Genomic DNA, 16,980 nt, shown 5'->3' with positions numbered 1-16,980 from the left:
GTAAGCAAGAACAAGATTTTTTTAGAAATTTGTCATGTTTGAGCTCAGTAAAATGGAATATTTGTCAGAGGCTTATACGATTCTAAATGAAAAAGGGATTTTCTAGCTTTCTCTGATAGTTTACCAAGTGATATGTTGCAGGAATTAAAAACATACATATAAAATACAAACAAAGTTACCTGTGTCACACACATCAATATTGAAGTGACGAAGCGCTTCACCTTTTTATTAAAGGTGCATTGTCAATAAGTCAAACAATTTTTACTAAAGTTATTTTGACAATACAAGTGGATGGTAAAGAAGTAAATACTGCATCATGTTCAACATGTTAAAGTACCAATAGTATTCAATATATTATTTCCTTCCTTCTCTCCCCTCCCCCCTTTTCTATTACTAAAATTGCTACTTAGCTGCTAAATATTAGCATTCACCAGCTCTCCATGTCTAAAGATTTGTAAATTGATGCCATGTGGCAAGAGGTTTTTTTTGTTGTTGGAAATATATATATAACAGTGGTAGAAATACCAAAGACTTCTTTTACATGGCTAGCGTTATTATACAAAATGCTTTTTTTTTAAAAAAGGCACATTTTATCATCACAAACCAAGAAATCAATTTGGCTACTCAGTCATTCCTAATGAAAGCAATAATGAAACGCCTATAAAAATAGTTGTAATAAACATATTTCTTTCACTGATGGGCTTGTAGAATATTACAATATGAAATGTATATGTTATTATAATGGTATATAAATATCTACATCAAGTACAAAATTAAGGGATAGTTAATATTTACAACACCTTAACAAAATAACCCAGATAGATGGCAGTATGTATAAAATATAGCACAAAATAGAATACCCAAGTAGAATGCTGCAACTAGCTTTTATGTTGTTGTTTTTTTTTAAAAAAAAAAACATTTTGTGCTATAAAACTTAGATCAGATGGATTGGCAGACGGGAGAAAATACAGAATTTAAAACCTCTACTAACAGACTGGAGAAAATAAGAGAATTTAAAATCACTATTAACTGCATGAACACACATAAACCATAGCAGTAGTTCTGCCCTGCCTTCTCCATATTTTTTTTCAGTTTCTCAGTCTGACTGCCTTCCACCCATGTATTAACTAGATTTCTTAAGATCAATCAAGGTGAGCTTGGCATTGGTATCTCCTGCAAGCAGCTGCACAAAATGCCACTGTAAAAATGAACATTGAACATCCTGAATAGGATAGGTTGTGATAAGGGTATGAGGTGAAGGTGTCATCAAAAATAGGGCAGCTATTTACTTAATTAGGGGTTTTTTTTTTAAAAAAAAACCCTTATTGTGCACACTGGGTAGTTATGTATCTTAATGTGATTACCTTGATTCTATCAAGCTAACTGTAATGTTAGGACTTGTTTGTTAGCAACCATCCATTCATTAGGAATTGTGGGCTACAGGCTTATGCAACTGAAAAAACAATATATTTTATAGCAAGTAATAAAAATATTAATTATATAATACTTTGAGAATCTTTTTAAGCTTGTGGAGCTAGAGGCAAAAAATGCAGTCTGCATGCCAAAAGTACTGGCAAACTTGGGGTAACTTATTTCATAAATGAAGAAAAAATATTTAATGAGTTACTAAATGTCCAAAAGATCAAATGTTCCATTGTACTGGAATGAGTGAGAAAATTTTAAAAAAAAATTAGGCAGAAATGGAGTGGTTAAAAAAAAAACATTGTAGAGGGATAAGATTATGCCATTGATTGAGCCCAATGCCACAATATAATTTGCTATGTTTTGCATAGCTGATACAAACTGGTTTACTATGTATATAAAACTAGTCGTTGTCTGATTCAGTTTCTTATCCAAAATCTTTTCATGGAGTATTGTAAATGAAAGCTACCCATAGACATCGGTAGGGATTTCATTTTTTTTTTAAAGTGAGATTATCTTCAATCAGTCTAACCACATTTTTCAGTTCAAAAACAAATGAAAACTGGGCATACTAAGTAAATACAGAATGTGAATCTAGTGTTTTCAGCTCCACGTATTGCTGTTTAATTGATTATTTCCCAAAGATAAACATTTTCCATTTAAAGTGCCTATTCTGTTTTGAACATTGCCTTGAGCGTGTCTTATAAAGCAAATTGAAAAATTCCTGCATTAAAAATGGATATATAAATTCTCAAGTAGATGATTGTGGCTACTCAAGATACAAAAATCTATGACCAATATATATAATGTAATTAGCTTACTTAGCTTCTTATACAAGTATCTCTCTTTCCTAATATGGTACAATAATAAAAATAAAAACAGCATAAAAGCTGGTCAGGCTGTAAGCCGCTGATACAATTTTACTATTGCTTTCACATTTTCAATCAATAAAACATCTAAAAATATATCTCATTTACACATTAGTTAAAATATACTATTAAAAGATATTCCTTGTAAATAAATTAAGAAGTAATCAAAATAATTTCATTTTCTTGGCAAAACAATGTAAAAGAATAATGTGTAAATTATTCAGTTGAAAGGTACATTTAAACTGAAACTTTCAGTTATAAAATGATTTTTTGATGGCTTTATATACTGTTTTCTCAGGTAATCAAAATTTGAAAATGGTAACTGAAGCCATCTTGCATTGTCTTCATCTCCAGAAGTATCAAATTGTTGTCTTTGGTTTAATTTCGGTAAGGGGATGCTTTGAAAGAATTTTTAATCCTTATCATGTCTGCAGCACAGATATGACCAAAAACCCTCTTATACCATTCTGTGGTCCGGCCCCTGACAAAAAAAATAAAGACAATATTAGAAACTAAATAATAAGCATTCTTTCTTTTTTGGGGGGGAGGGAGGATGTCATTTTACATCTATTACTATAAAACCATTACTTTTTCTTTTTAAAAAATCACCTTAATTCTTATTTCTGTAACAAAAATAGGCTATATAATAAATAATGAACTGTCAAGAAAATCATACACCACTACACTGGCAGGCTACGGTATATAAATGGGGAGCATACCTCATTCTCACAGTGATGATGTTATGAAATTGGGTAATGAAATACTCTCAAACAAAGAACTAGGCTCAGAGAGCATCAAGGCCTTTATAGGTAAAGTTTTAGTTTCAAGGAAAAGAATAGAAGAAATACCTGGTATCTATTTGACAAACATATGTTACTTTGGATTTCTGGGAACCAGCAACAACTTCTATAAGGTACTGGTAAAGTATGACGTGAGCCAAAATCCCATTCACAGTAGCACCCTTGTTATCTGTTGAGGTAGCTGCTAGAACACATGTGCCACTTTGAGGGTCAGTCCGCCAAGTTCTGGAAATAACAAAGGGGGGGGGGACGACATTTCTGATTATAATTTAACATATTTATGAACTAAAGTCATATTAACTACACAAATAACATTTTTATGACACTTCATTTGTATCAACTTCCTAACTTTAGTTGTAATAAACAATTATATTTCCCAATACATATATAATGTGCCTATGAAATACTGTCAAATATAGGCAAAATCCAATCCAGACTGCAGCTTCTATAAGCAGCAGAAATGCAGAATTTGGGAACACAGCACCTGCAGGAATGCAAACTTAAATATTTCTAACTTAATTTTTTAAACTATATCTAAGATCTCACTATTTTAGGCCTATCAAACTGGCCGGCCATGGCCCGCACAGGGCACGCTCACCCCAGCTCTGCAAAGGTAAAAAACATTGCGATACATCACGATCCAGCCTGCAATGTGATCGAGTTTGACACCCCTGCGCTAAACTCAAATCTTGCAATATTTCAGATGAATCAGACAACCCATTGAGATTGTATTATTTTTATTTGAAATATTGAGATTTTGGGGTACGTGCTCAACTACTCTGCTCAACATAGAAAATGGATGTTTATCTCATGGATAAACAATTTGCTTGCAAAGGACTTGCAGAACATGTACAGTATAACAAACTCATAAAATTTTCCATTGACAAAGTTTAGACTTTGCCACTTAATTCTCTGTTCCCGTCCCATCGCAGATTTCTCGGTTGATCAGTTGATATGATAAGCATAGTTGTAAATTATCAATGTTTAAATCCTTTTCTATGTAATAATATTTTAGTAATTTGTCATTTACAAAACCTACTCTACATTCTTAATTTGAAGCAAAAATAAGTACATTACAGGTTGGAAATTTATTTATTTTTGAAATAATTTTTATTGAATGTTTTAATCTTTAAAAACAGAAAGAAAAACACCACAAGAACAAACATAACACAAAACATACATAATAACATAAAGTACAGCCTTCTGTATCAGCTTTCTTGTTTAGCTTTTATAATTCTCCATTCTGCCTTGCCTTCCTATTGCTTTAACCTTGTCCTATAATATAACAGTAGTTCTAACATTTATAATGCTTATTTATATCACCATATATTTGCATTCTTTATTTTCTGTTTTGGCTTCTGTTTTTTAGCCACTTATAAATTTTATTCCATATGTTATATACTCTGGTTTCTCTTCAGATCGTATACATCTTTCGCCTTTTTACAGGTTGGAAATTTAAATCCCTTGTGATTTTTACACCTGTCAGAAGGAATTGTTTTTTCCTTAGTGCAATATGCAAACAAACCAATTGTGCTTTGTTAATCAATGAACCTAAGTCAATGGTAGGATGGGGAGATTCAAGGGATAGGATGGGATAGGATTGTCGGAAGAGACCTTGAAAGTCTTCTAGTCCAACTCCCTGCTTAGGCAGGAAACCCTATACCATTTTAGACAAATGATTATCCAATCTCTTCTTAAAAACTTCCAGTGTTGGATCATCCACAACTTCTGGAAGCAAGTTGATTCACTGATTGGTCTGTCAGGAAATTTCACCTTAGTTGTAAGTTGCTTCTCTCCTTGATAAGTTTCCACCCATTGCTTCTTGTCCAACCTTCAGGTGCTTTGGAGAATAGCTTGACTCCCTCTTCTTGTGGCAACTCCTGAACACTGCAATCATGTTACCCCTAATCTTTCTTTTTATTAAACTAGGCATACCCAATTCCAGCCACCGTTCTTTTAGCCTCTAGTCCCCTAATCATCTTCGTTGTTCTTCTCTACACTCTAGAATCTAGAGTTTCAACATCTTTTATACATCATGGTGACCAAAACTGGATGCAGTATTCCAAGTGTAGCCTTACCAAGGCATTATAAAGTAGTATTAACACTTCACGTGATCTTGAGTCTATCTCTTATGTTAATGCAGCCTAGAACTTAATCTTTTAGGATTTTTTTTTGCTAAAAATATGTATGACAAATAATATTGTAAAAATCATAGATCGACAAAGCTAAAGTCAAAATAATGAGAATTAGAATTTCTAACCTTAGGACGACATATTCTCTTGGAAGAAGTGGAGACATATTTGCTGCTGTGTACTGATAAATATCTGTTTCATCATCTAAAATCTCCAGGATGTTTGTTTGTTGAAGATTTGGATCCCACAGATGTTGTTCCATCAATATCCGGTGTAGAATAACTTTAGGAACAGCATCAATTTCAACAGACATTTTCCATAAACGGATGTGGTAGTTATCATCCACCTTAGAATATAGTCAATATATTAAGAAAAAAATGTGGCAGACGTCAATCCTTTAATGCTTAAATAAGTTGGAAGCATCATTAACTCAATACAGAGACAACTAAAGCAATTTGGGGACCAAATGGATACTGCTGTAACAAATGTTCTTTATGACAAGCACAATCTTATGTGCATCACTAAAAAAAAAAAATGATTCTAATAAGTCTTAGCCTCGGGGAAGGATTTAGAAAAGATTGTAGACAACTGTATACCAAAAAAGAATAGGCCAATGGCATTTTTATGATTAAAATATTATTTTATGTATTCCAAGCTACAGTAAAGAGATATTTTAGGCATTTAATTTGGCTTTGAACAATTATTAAAACACATAAAACACTATTTTCACTCAAATTATGTTTGTGGATATTTCAGAAACAATACTAAGAAACAATATTAATGTCATTTCCAAATGTCACTTGAAATATCAATATGTATTTAGGCTGGTTCAGTGCAATTTCTGTTCATTTTTATAATTCTATAGAATTGAAGTTTATATTGTTAAATTCAGGAGGACTCCATGCTTAAAAGTGCCTTAAGACGTAATTGCTAAATTACCTTCTTATATGCCGAGTCTACTCCTTCTAAGACGGAGCAAGTGACCCAGTTCTTGAATTTTTCTTTGGCATCTCTGAGTAGGTTCTGCATGAAGTGTTCCAGGGATGTCACTATGTTAGAATATTTTAAAATGGCTTGATGTGGAGCTACTTCACCTGAATCTGCTTGGCTGTGCTCATTTTCATACCCCTGATCAAAGCAATAGTTGGGTACCTGAAAAAGAGCACACATTGGCCTGAAATAAGCACACATTGGCCTGAAATAAAAAGTAGCATTACTTTCAATAAGTAGTACATTATAGTCTTATGTACATGAAAAAAATATATCACCAAATCAGAAAGGAAATCTGCATACATTCAGCGCATGTAGGAATTGTTATGGCAGTCTAACTAGCTAGGAAATTCTGGCAGTTGAAGTGTACACATCTTCAAAGTGCTAAGGTTGAGAAGTAACTGCTCTAGAAACATGGATTTAAAGAACTGAAGAAAAGTATATTATAAAGTGCAAATTAGGGCTTAATAAGGTACAAAGGGAGCTTTCATCCCTTGCAATTTTATTCCTATCCCTTAAATTTATTGCCAGTTTTACGTACAAAAGGAAAAGAAGGAAAAAGATCATGTTAAATAAGCCTTATATCCGAACTCTGAAGTTCACTTTCGGTTCTGCACTTTGCACAAATTATGATTGAGTCTCTTGCATTCTGTTCTTTGACACTTTCTATCCAGCCTCCCCCCCCCACCACTTTTCTCACACACATTTGCATTCTATCATATGAGGAAATATTATGAATAAGTAAAGTTTATAAACTCCAGGAAGCCAAGTGAGTTACAAATAATAGAAGACTTGGGCTGACTCTAAGTGATTCCTTATGAAAGCCCAGCTCATTCTCAGCTAACTTTTCCAATCCTAAAATGAGCTTTTTCAACAGCAGACTATTGCTTATTTATATTTTCATTTATAAAATTTATTTTCCGCCCATACTGTAACAAAACAACTCTTAAGTTTGTATAAGAAACATTTTGTAGCCAGGCAATATCACCACAAATTACTTTTAACCAGATTGTCTTCCTATAAGACGATTAAACTTTAATTGCAAAATGATATTGTAAATATAGCAGAAGAAATGCCAACAAATCTTTAAAAGTGGGCTGAATGAGTATAATTATGTCCAAGCTGTTCTTAAGCAGAAACAAGAAAACTCACATTTCCCCCATATCGTTAAGGGAGTTTTAGATCAGTTTGGGAAATATCGGTTTTTCTGTTATAAGCATGTTAACTCTTAATGAATAAGAGGACTCATGCCCCCAAATTATTTCTGAGCCCATATTTAAAATAAACCACGAATGTATCAAGTAAAATACTCATATAGGGGGAAACAAAATGAAGACAATTAGATATTTTAATTTAAAAACAAAGCTTTACATTTTGAACTTAATTCAAAACTGGTATAATATCCATTTCACTAAAATACACTAAATATTTTTCTTTAAAAAAATATTTTTCATTTGTGGAACTAAAGATAACTGCAGCCAAGGTAGTCCTCAGCTTACGACCACAAATGTGATCAGATTTGTGCTCATCACTTATTATAGATCATATGGCATCCATATGATCAGACCTGATTTTACTACATTTTTTGAGGCTTCATTTAGTGAATCACTGAGGTTGCTAAACCAATTCCAGCATCGTAAATGTGAATACTATATTTTTAGGACTATAACATGCACCCGAGTATAAGACTCACCAAGATTTTGAAGAAGTAAAGTTTTTGCACTCTGCAGGCCTCCCAAACCCAAACGCTTGTTTTTTTTTGTGAAAAACGGGGCATGCAGACAGTTTGAGGGGCCTGAAAAGTACTCCTGGGGGCTGGAGGGGAGGCATTTTTTGTGAAACTGGGCCTATTTTTTGCAAAAAAACAGAGCATGCATAGGCTTTGGGAGGCTTGTAAGAGTGCTCCTGGGGGCTGTGGGGAGCAAAAACAGGCAAAAAGCAGCTTGTTTTTCGCTCGTTTTTGCCCTTCCCAGCCTCCAGGAGCACTTTGCAGGTCTCCTAAATCCTCTGCATGTCAATTTTTGCAAAAAACGGGAGGCATGGGGGCAGGGTTTCAGGAGGCCAAAAATGCTGTATTCAGTCTATAAGACGCACCCATATTTTCATATTTTCATTTTTTTGGGGGGGGGGGGAAAGGTGTGTCTTATACTCCAAAAAATACAGTACATTCTGCTAGAAATCTGCAACAGTGTTGGAAACCAATAAAAAATGTCACAAAACATGGACATGTGAACAAGGGATGCTGCAATCAGTCATAAAACAAGTCAGTTGCCAAACATTTCAAAAGAAATTGCTGACATTTTATGATGGCCAAAAGTGGTTTATAGGCCACAAGTCAACTATTTTATGTTCCTTATATTTCAAATGGTGATTAAGCAACCGGCCATAAGCAGAGGTCTACTTGTTTCAGGAAGTGCAAGCAAATATAGTAATGAAAAGACACATTGGTCTGCTTCTAAGGAAAACTTAAAACAGTAATTGTTTGCTATTTAGTTTGGATTAGATTACTCTTGTCAGTAATTTGAAAAAAAAGAATTTTAAAAATAATCTATTCCCCCTTTCCAATAAGCAACGTACTCAAATTCTACTTCCTAGAAGTTAGAACAGACTTTTAAAAAATATGCTTGAAAAAAATACCACCTACCCCAAATAATCTGTGGCACTGCATGATCATATGGGCCAGGCCATGCGTTGCAGCCGAGTTCTCACTCAAATCCCTCTGATCAGGTTTTCCTGTACTGAGCTTCCTTTGGCTAGATCTTGAAAAAGGAAAATGTAACAACTTCATTGTTCTGATCACTGGCCACTAATTCTAGTTTAGAAAATATATTTGCTACTTTGGAGAGAAGGGCGAAATGGAAAGGGAAGCGGTTATATGTTGTATGTGAAAAAATAAGAAAATAAGGGCATTGGGCAGTCATAACCAGTAGATATAATTCTACCATCTCTGAATGATATTGAGGGCCTGTGTTTTGCAGAGGTGTTTCTTTTGGCTGGTTTCTTTGGATAGCAGGAGCAGGAGCTACGACTAGAGGAGTGAAGAGGTGAGCAAGATGGGCCCCAATTCCTGGGAGACCACATATAAGTTGGCAGGGAGGCTACAATACAGATGAGCATTGAACCCAATCTTAGGGTGGTATAATGCAGAGGGACAAAACACTAAGACTTTGGGGGGAAAAGTAAAGAATTCTTTGCTGAGACAATTTACAGGTTTGTTTCACCCATTCACTTTGCATTTCCAGTTACTTCAAATACCACTTTAAAAACTGCATATGAGAATAAGATAAACCAGCATATCGGCCTGTTAATGTAATACCTCTTTTGTGGAACATTTAATGAGTTTATCCAAACAGAGCAAGTGATAGCTAATTTTGTTTCAGTTAAACACACAAAGCAGTCATTGATTTGTCTGGTATAATTAAAATGTTTTAATAAAAGCTGAGCCAAAAATTCAGAGGAAAAGCCAATCCCATTATTCAAGAGTTTTCAATGCTTTGCCAGAGAGTATTTTTCATATTTTTATATTTAAAGCTTACTTGTGGCATCTGGCCAAAATTTTGATTGCGAAGAACCTGGTATTCATCTCTACTAGCTCTAGGAACATTTTTTAACATTTAAAAATTAGGTAGATGTTGGATAGATATAGTAGATAGGTAGATGATGGATATATAAGATAGATAGATAGATGATAGATGATAGATAGATAGATAGATAGATAAGAAAGAATGAAAGAAAAAGAAAGGGAAGAAAAAAGAAAAGAAGGGAGGGAGGCATGGAAGACACACAGGTGACAGACAGACAGACAGACAGACAGACAGAGATATTGTTAACCTCAATTCTGAAATCAGAGCTGTTAGATAGGGTTTTTTGATATCTCTGCACTGATATCAGTGCACTAATAAAATACAATTCTTAATTTAAATTTCAAGATATTTTCCATTTTTAAAAGAACAGCTTCTTAACCTAGTTAAGATAAAACCTATTATAATTTGTAGATAGAAGAAAAACCTGGAAGTATTGGTCTCCTCCACCATCATCTCTAAAACTTGCAAACCTCCATTGAACTATAAATTTCTTCGCCTAGAAATAAAAACTATGCAACAACATTTCCCCTCCATTTTTCTGACACATTTCTGGCCCTGACCGCATTTTCGCTCTCTATGACTGACAAGGCTGTCATCATCTTCGTTTTCGTTCTCTCCCTTGGGAATGCTGAACATCACAAAACTTGTTTTATTGCCTGATGCACATCTGGGATGTGTACGCCTCTTAAAATGCATTCTTCAAATGCTTTACCTCTCTTCACCTCTGGCAGAAACTGAACTACTATTTATTTTTCCACATCCCCATCCTGCAGAAATAAAACTTGTACTCAGATCTACAACAGACATTCAAAGCCTACAAGCTGAAGAGTGTTTCATGTACAAGTGCTAACTATAACATACAATGGTGGACAGATATTCAACACATGTACAATCCATGCAGTTGTTAATTCTCTATATATTCTTTATACATACATACTGCACAAAAATATATATTTACCCTGATTTCTCATGTGTAAAACAAAAATAACTCTTAACTTTGATCAATCTTAGGAATTGCAAACTGAGGCATTTTCAAATGTCAACATATTTTGGGAATTATGGTATCATGTATTTTATATTACATTTTTACTCAATCTGATATCCTACAGATATATTGGATTAAAATTCGTATTCCCAGCCGACAAAGGTGAAGTCTAAAATATTTGGAGGATACCATGTTGGAGAAATCTGATATATTTGCTACAAAACATATCTTTCCCCATAACTACGGTACTCTTGTATTTTTATTTATTTTAAGGGCTTTAAAAGTTAGCTGCCACTTACTGTTTCTCAAGAAAAGTTGTATTGGTTAATTTTTTTTTCATTCCATTGGTGGGATTCCTTCCCACATTACTCTGGTTTCAAATGGTCTTGTGGGAACACTGAATTCTGTGGCTATTTCCTAACCCAATTATGTCTCTTCCAGGAGGTGGAGCAATATTGGCAAAAGAATTAAGTCTCACAGGACTTTTATGTTCTTGTGTTATTAGAGCAGTGTGGGAGGAAGCCACACTAAAGTGACTGATGACGCAAGAAGCTCAAAAAAAATTATACACACTTAAACTCTGCCTTTTCGTCTGTATGCCCTGACAGTTTATAATCTTATGTAGTTTCTCTCTATACTCATCATAAACCACAAGCTTATAGGTTGGCAAACTAAACTGTCTTCAACCTCAAACAAACTTAAAATCTGGAATGTCTTCAAGGAAGACAACCAGCCCATCAAAACGTAAATGTTAGCAAAACATTTAACTATGGTTTCAAAGTGTACTTTCCACAGAAACAAGCTTTCCATCAACCAGCTTTTGTTCCTTGGGTGTTGTTTAAACATTAGATAGGGTGATGTAGAATTAGAAGTATTATCAAGCACTACTCATGGAAGAGTCATGGGGGGGGGGGAAGGTGGCTTATTTATTTTCTCTTCTAGCACACTCTATGCTTATTTTATTAAAAACCGCATTACCACCCAACACAAAATGATCAGGAAGGATAATTATAATCATATAATAATAATTTCCTATAGAATAGACAAACATATCCTATTATCTATCAGGGAAAACAGTTATGTAAAATGAAGGTGGGGGAGAAAAAAGGAATAAAAAGTAGTAAACAAAAGAAATTGGAAGCAAGAAATAAAATAAAATATCTAAGTTACATCAACACCATTCATTATATTGTTCTGAGTGCTTTCATGCTTTCACCATGCCCAAACAATTCAGCATAAGTTCTTTTAGGGTGGAGGATGCCAGCTAACCCCAAAATCCAATTTTTTTGCCTTTAATGTCAATCCAGTCACACTTTCATAGATTTGGTGTTTTTTTTTAATTCAAGCTTTCTTTATTTTCTTTAAATGACCAAATTATCTCTCAAAAGACCTGCCAAGGAGCAAACTTTTGTCCAGCAACTTGCTGTCCAGCATGCCATCCATTCATTGCAGTTCCCATATGATAGTCCTTATCATCAGTCACTTACAATTAGAATTCTGCCAAATAACTTACCAGGCACACTTTAAAAAATCAGTTTCTGAGCCATTTTGAAATTCATCCTTGCTTTCTCACTTTTTGGATGGGGAAACAATAGCTGCAATGATCAAGCACAGATGCTAACTATAATTTAATTTAAAAAAAATACCTAGAAGATGAAGAACTGTCTCTCCTCAAGGTGTTGAGGTGGAATAAAGATGGTGCCAGGCACACAGCTATATTGGCTGGAGTCATCTGATTTTTTTCCACAAACATCACAACATCCCTAAGGAAGTACAACAGAATTTTCAGAGCTTCACGGTTTTCATCTGGGAGAAGCAGAATAGCAGCCTGGACAGCGCAAAATTGCTGATCTTTTGGTAGGTCTAAAAAGAGGAAGGAAAAGATGAATTAGATATGTTATCTCTAAAAACATTTCTTAAAAAACATGTATATATTATCTTCAGGGGCTCAGGTGGCTCAGTGGCTAAGATGCTGAGTTTGTCGATCAGAAAGGTTGGCAGTTTGAATCCCCAGCACCATGTAAGGGGAGTGAGCTCCCATTACTTGTCCCAGCTTCTGCCAACCTAGCAGTTCAAAAGCATGTAAAAATGCAAGTAGAAAAATAAGGACCACCTTTGATGGGAAGGTAACAGCGCTCCGTGCGCCTTCGGCATTTAGTCATGCTAGCCACATGACCACGGAGACGTCTTCGGACAGCACTGGCCCTTCAGCTTTGAAATGGAGATGAGCACTGCCCCTAGAGTTGGAAATGACTAGCACATATGTGCAAGGGGACCCTTTACCTTATATATTATCTTTAAAAGATTCTGGAAAAGGGACACCTCTTGGGTCCCATCAGATGACACTATTTCAAAGAATAATCTTATGATGTATAATCTTATAATTACACATGACCATTGCCAGTTTATGAAGTTTCATTCATACTAGATGACTAAAATAGCGGTCCAATCTATGCATCAATCAAGTGCTTGTGCAAGCATTTGAACCCAGCAGGTTCCCTAACCCACTGGTTACCTAGCCTAATTACTCCTCCATCAACTCACACATCATACTAACCCTTGCCCCTCTTGCTCTTAATGTGGTTAGCTAGAGGGAGGGGGGGAGAATTGTCCACTACCCTCATCAAACCGAATGAGCCAGTAACACCTCCTTTCCCATATCCTTCACCAGAAATGACCCCTCATTCATCTTTTACCTCCAAACAATAAAGCTTCTACATACATTGATAGATGTGCAGAAAGGTTTCACAGAGCTTGCTAGTGAATATAGGTTCTGGAAGATCTCGGAAATACTGCTTCAACATGTCTGCCACATCAAAGGCCGATTGATCCTCATAATTTATGTTATTTGGGTTAATTTCATTCATTTCTCTTAAGTAGAGGATCCTAGATTTTACACCAGATTTTCTGAAAAGACCAACCTAAAAAACAGAATGTTTTAAAAGTTCATGTATGATGTATGTATGTATTAAGTGTGTGTGTGTGTATATTCATAGATTGTATATATGTATGTATATATTGTATTTATACACACACACACACACACACACACACAGACAGACACACTAGAGAGAGGTATAAAATAAGCTTTTCAGCAATTTCCAAAGGAACCACTTATTACTCCATTAGTATTAAACACTATAGGAGAACATAGTGCCTGAATAGAGCTAATTACTATACATTAATGGTAAATACTTAATGCATCAAAACATGAGTGGCAGGTACACAACATCTATTAACAATTACAATTAAGAAGGAGCAAACCTTGAGAGAGAGAGTTGGCCAGTTATGTATAATCATGACCAACCCCATAAAGCAACCTCATGCTCCAAACCCCAAATAAATGAAATATAGAGTTTAGATTTAGCAGAAAGGATATGGAGTAGATAGGTAATGTAAAGATGTGTTACTGGAAGAAAAGCATCCTAGAGATTTTTCTTTTAAAAGATGTATGAAAAACATCTCTGAAAGCTAAAGGATGGAGCAGAGGCAAAAACAGAGTTGGTCATCATACGTGTGTCAAAATTAATCATGGTTGAAGAGAATGTACTTATTGAAGTACCAATTCATTTAAGTAGCAATTACATGCCAATAGAGCGAGTTTGATTTAATGGTTAAGGCACCAAGCTAGAAATCATGAGTTCAAGTTCCATCTTAGCCATGAAAACCAGCCGGGTGACTTTGGATCAGTCTCTCTCTCTCAGCCTTAACCACCACACAGGATTGTTGTTGTGGGGGAAAATATAGCAGAAAGGTGTCTGGGATATGTTTGCTGCCTTGAGTTCTAGTCAAAATAAAGGTGAGATGCAAATTAAATAAACAGTAATAATAACAAACAATAATTCTTAAATCCTGAGAAATCTGTGCACTGGACTTCTACTGGTGTGTGTTTGTGTGTGTGTGTGTGTGTGTATGTGAGAGAGAGAGAGAGAGAGAGAGAGAGAGAGAGAGAGAGAGGCAGGCAGGCAGGCAGGCAGGCAGGCAGGCAGGCAGGCAGGCAGACAGACCGACCGACCGACCGACCGACCGACCGACCGACCGACCGACCGACCGAGAAATAGAGAAAGAAAAACTAAAGATGTGAACCTAAACACATTTCATACTGGTACCTGGTCAAGAAAATGGTGTCTTAAATAGTCCATAGCTTGGAATATACTCCTTGGAATGGGATGACTCGTTCTTTGAACATTTAACAGTAATGGTACTCCAAATACATTTTTATCTTTATAATCAGGGACTTTTATTTTTCTAATGAATTTTGGAATAGTCCTGAAAATATGGAAATACTTCATTAGTGGACAAGGGTGACTGGGTGGTACAGACATAAGTGCATATAACTAAGTTTTTGAATTTGCTAATAGGATACAACAGGTTTAAAAAACTGAAGTAACAAAGCAATATCAGAAGGACATTACTTGCATCACTTAATACATTTCAGCTTTATAGAGAAACAAACTATTTAGACATAGCAATTTGTACAATTGAGGCAGGTTTTATTTACAATTTTATATATATTTTTATATTTAAATTGTATTTTTAATTTTTTTTATCAAATTTATTTTAATAAAATGCTTTTGGAGTAAAAATCTATCTAAAGATAGTTTTCTATTTAATGTACTTTAATAAATTAGCTTATTCACCACGAAATGAAGCTTAGTTATGTAGCATGAGGCTATATATTCTGCAATACTGGGACTGTCGGTGAGTCACCAGCGGGTCATAGGAGGAACTGCTGCGGGACAGAGTTGACAGTTGCTCTTTAAAAATTATGATTTAAATCGAGTTGATTTAAATCAAGCCTTTTTACTAGTGATTTAAATCGTGATTTAAATCAACTGGATTTAAATCAAATCCACTGATTACAACACCAGTTTTTGGTAGCAAAATTATTGGTTTCAACAATGTAATTTAAAAAGATGGTAAGTAGGTCTGTTAGGCCTGCACAATGTTTGCACAATATATCCCATAATTCCCCCCAAAATGTGCCAAAAATCACGGTCCCATCTTGCTCCATGATATCCCTGCATCAGGAGAAGGCTGAACAGGTAAGAAAAATGGGAGGGCTCAGGCTGAAAAAAAGACTTTATTTCTCCTGCATTAGGCTGAAGATTCAATATCAGTATTATTGAATCATGTATCAATATCAATATTCAATATCTACATATTGTAAATTACCACAAACCAGATGACCTCTAGATATCATTCCTTTGCCTTTAGACTTGTACTTCAGTTTATATCTTTCTTAGTCTATCTTAAATCTATGCCAAAATATTCCCTAAAATCTGTAAACTGTTTGTTTTTAATTTAGATACAATATATTAAATGGTTTGTATAAAATTCTACACCACTAACATAAAGAGTTAGATGCAATGGTGGAATTAGATATTCCTGTAGAAAGTAGGGCTGTGCTATGAGTCATACTGAAATAGACAAAACAGTTCAGAACACATGTGGCACCTCTTTAAATTAACATTTTTTTCTGGGATTATGTGGCAGCCCTACTAGAAAACAAGCAGCAGAGATGTGAGTAGACTTTGAGAATAACTTCAACTGAGCTACCTTTATTTAAAAAAAGGTAGGCAATGTCTTTGAATGTTTCACTTTCTACCAGAATATGCCAATTGGCATGTTCTAGGTGCAGAGCCGAAATATACTTTCAGAAATATACAATATACTCCTGCAAAAGTGAAACACTCTGGAACATTGTCAATTTTCCCATAAAATTCTAAAGCTCTTTATTTCTTTTAACTTACCAGTTCCATCCTTGTTTGCTAGATGGAGAGTATTTGTCCATTAAAGTAGTTAATTTTAACAAAGCAAGCTTTTGCATGCGGTTCAGACATTTTGCTGATTGACTGTCCATTTGTAGAGAAAGACTTTCAAAATGTGTGCCTTCTCTACTAGACCATGGTCTCTTCCCATGCCTAAAAAACAAAAATCATAAATGTTCTTTAGTATTAATGCCATTTTCAGTACTCATTCTATATCTAAAGGTAGACTGACCCATTGAAACTTCTAAATGATTGAAAATATATTATTATACTTGGTTGCACAATCAACCAGACCATTAAGACTGGATTTGGTATTCCTGTCCACCTATTGAGTCCTTCCAATCAACCTGGGTTAAGCAGATATTGTTGTTTAATAATGTTGAAAACATTGTCTCAGAATATAAGGCGTTCTAAGTAATGCTGCCTT

General features: G+C 34.8%; 1 protein-coding gene across 3 annotated transcripts in view; it reads right to left on the bottom strand.

Moving 5' to 3' along the window:
* Nucleotides 1–193: 193 nt before the first annotated feature.
* LOC106547061 (rho GTPase-activating protein 7) overlaps nt 194–16,980 on the bottom strand; it is a 92,307-nt gene continuing 75,520 nt past the window's right edge. For all 3 annotated transcript variants that reach the window (XM_014064095.2, XM_087709670.1, XM_087709671.1), the window contains 9 exons: nt 16,536–16,706; nt 14,892–15,051; nt 13,505–13,703; nt 12,429–12,645; nt 8,858–8,972; nt 6,163–6,375; nt 5,352–5,569; nt 3,140–3,316; nt 194–2,772 (listed from right to left, as the gene is read on the bottom strand). In XM_014064095.2, coding sequence (XP_013919570.2) covers nt 2,670–2,772; nt 3,140–3,316; nt 5,352–5,569; nt 6,163–6,375; nt 8,858–8,972; nt 12,429–12,645; nt 13,505–13,703; nt 14,892–15,051; nt 16,536–16,706 — 1,573 coding nt within the window. In that variant the 3' untranslated portion in view covers nt 194–2,669. The remainder of the gene's footprint in view (nt 2,773–3,139; nt 3,317–5,351; nt 5,570–6,162; nt 6,376–8,857; nt 8,973–12,428; nt 12,646–13,504; nt 13,704–14,891; nt 15,052–16,535; nt 16,707–16,980) is intronic.

The sequence above is a fragment of the Thamnophis sirtalis genome, unplaced genomic scaffold (assembly GCF_051295495.1).
Source record: "Thamnophis sirtalis isolate CommonGarterSnake01/CBP01778 unplaced genomic scaffold, rThaSir2_p1.2 scaffold_3, whole genome shotgun sequence".
Classification (NCBI taxonomy): domain Eukaryota; kingdom Metazoa; phylum Chordata; class Lepidosauria; order Squamata; family Natricidae; genus Thamnophis; species Thamnophis sirtalis.
The sequence above is the reverse complement of the archived record's forward strand: the minus strand, read 5'-3'. Positions and strand labels throughout refer to the sequence as shown.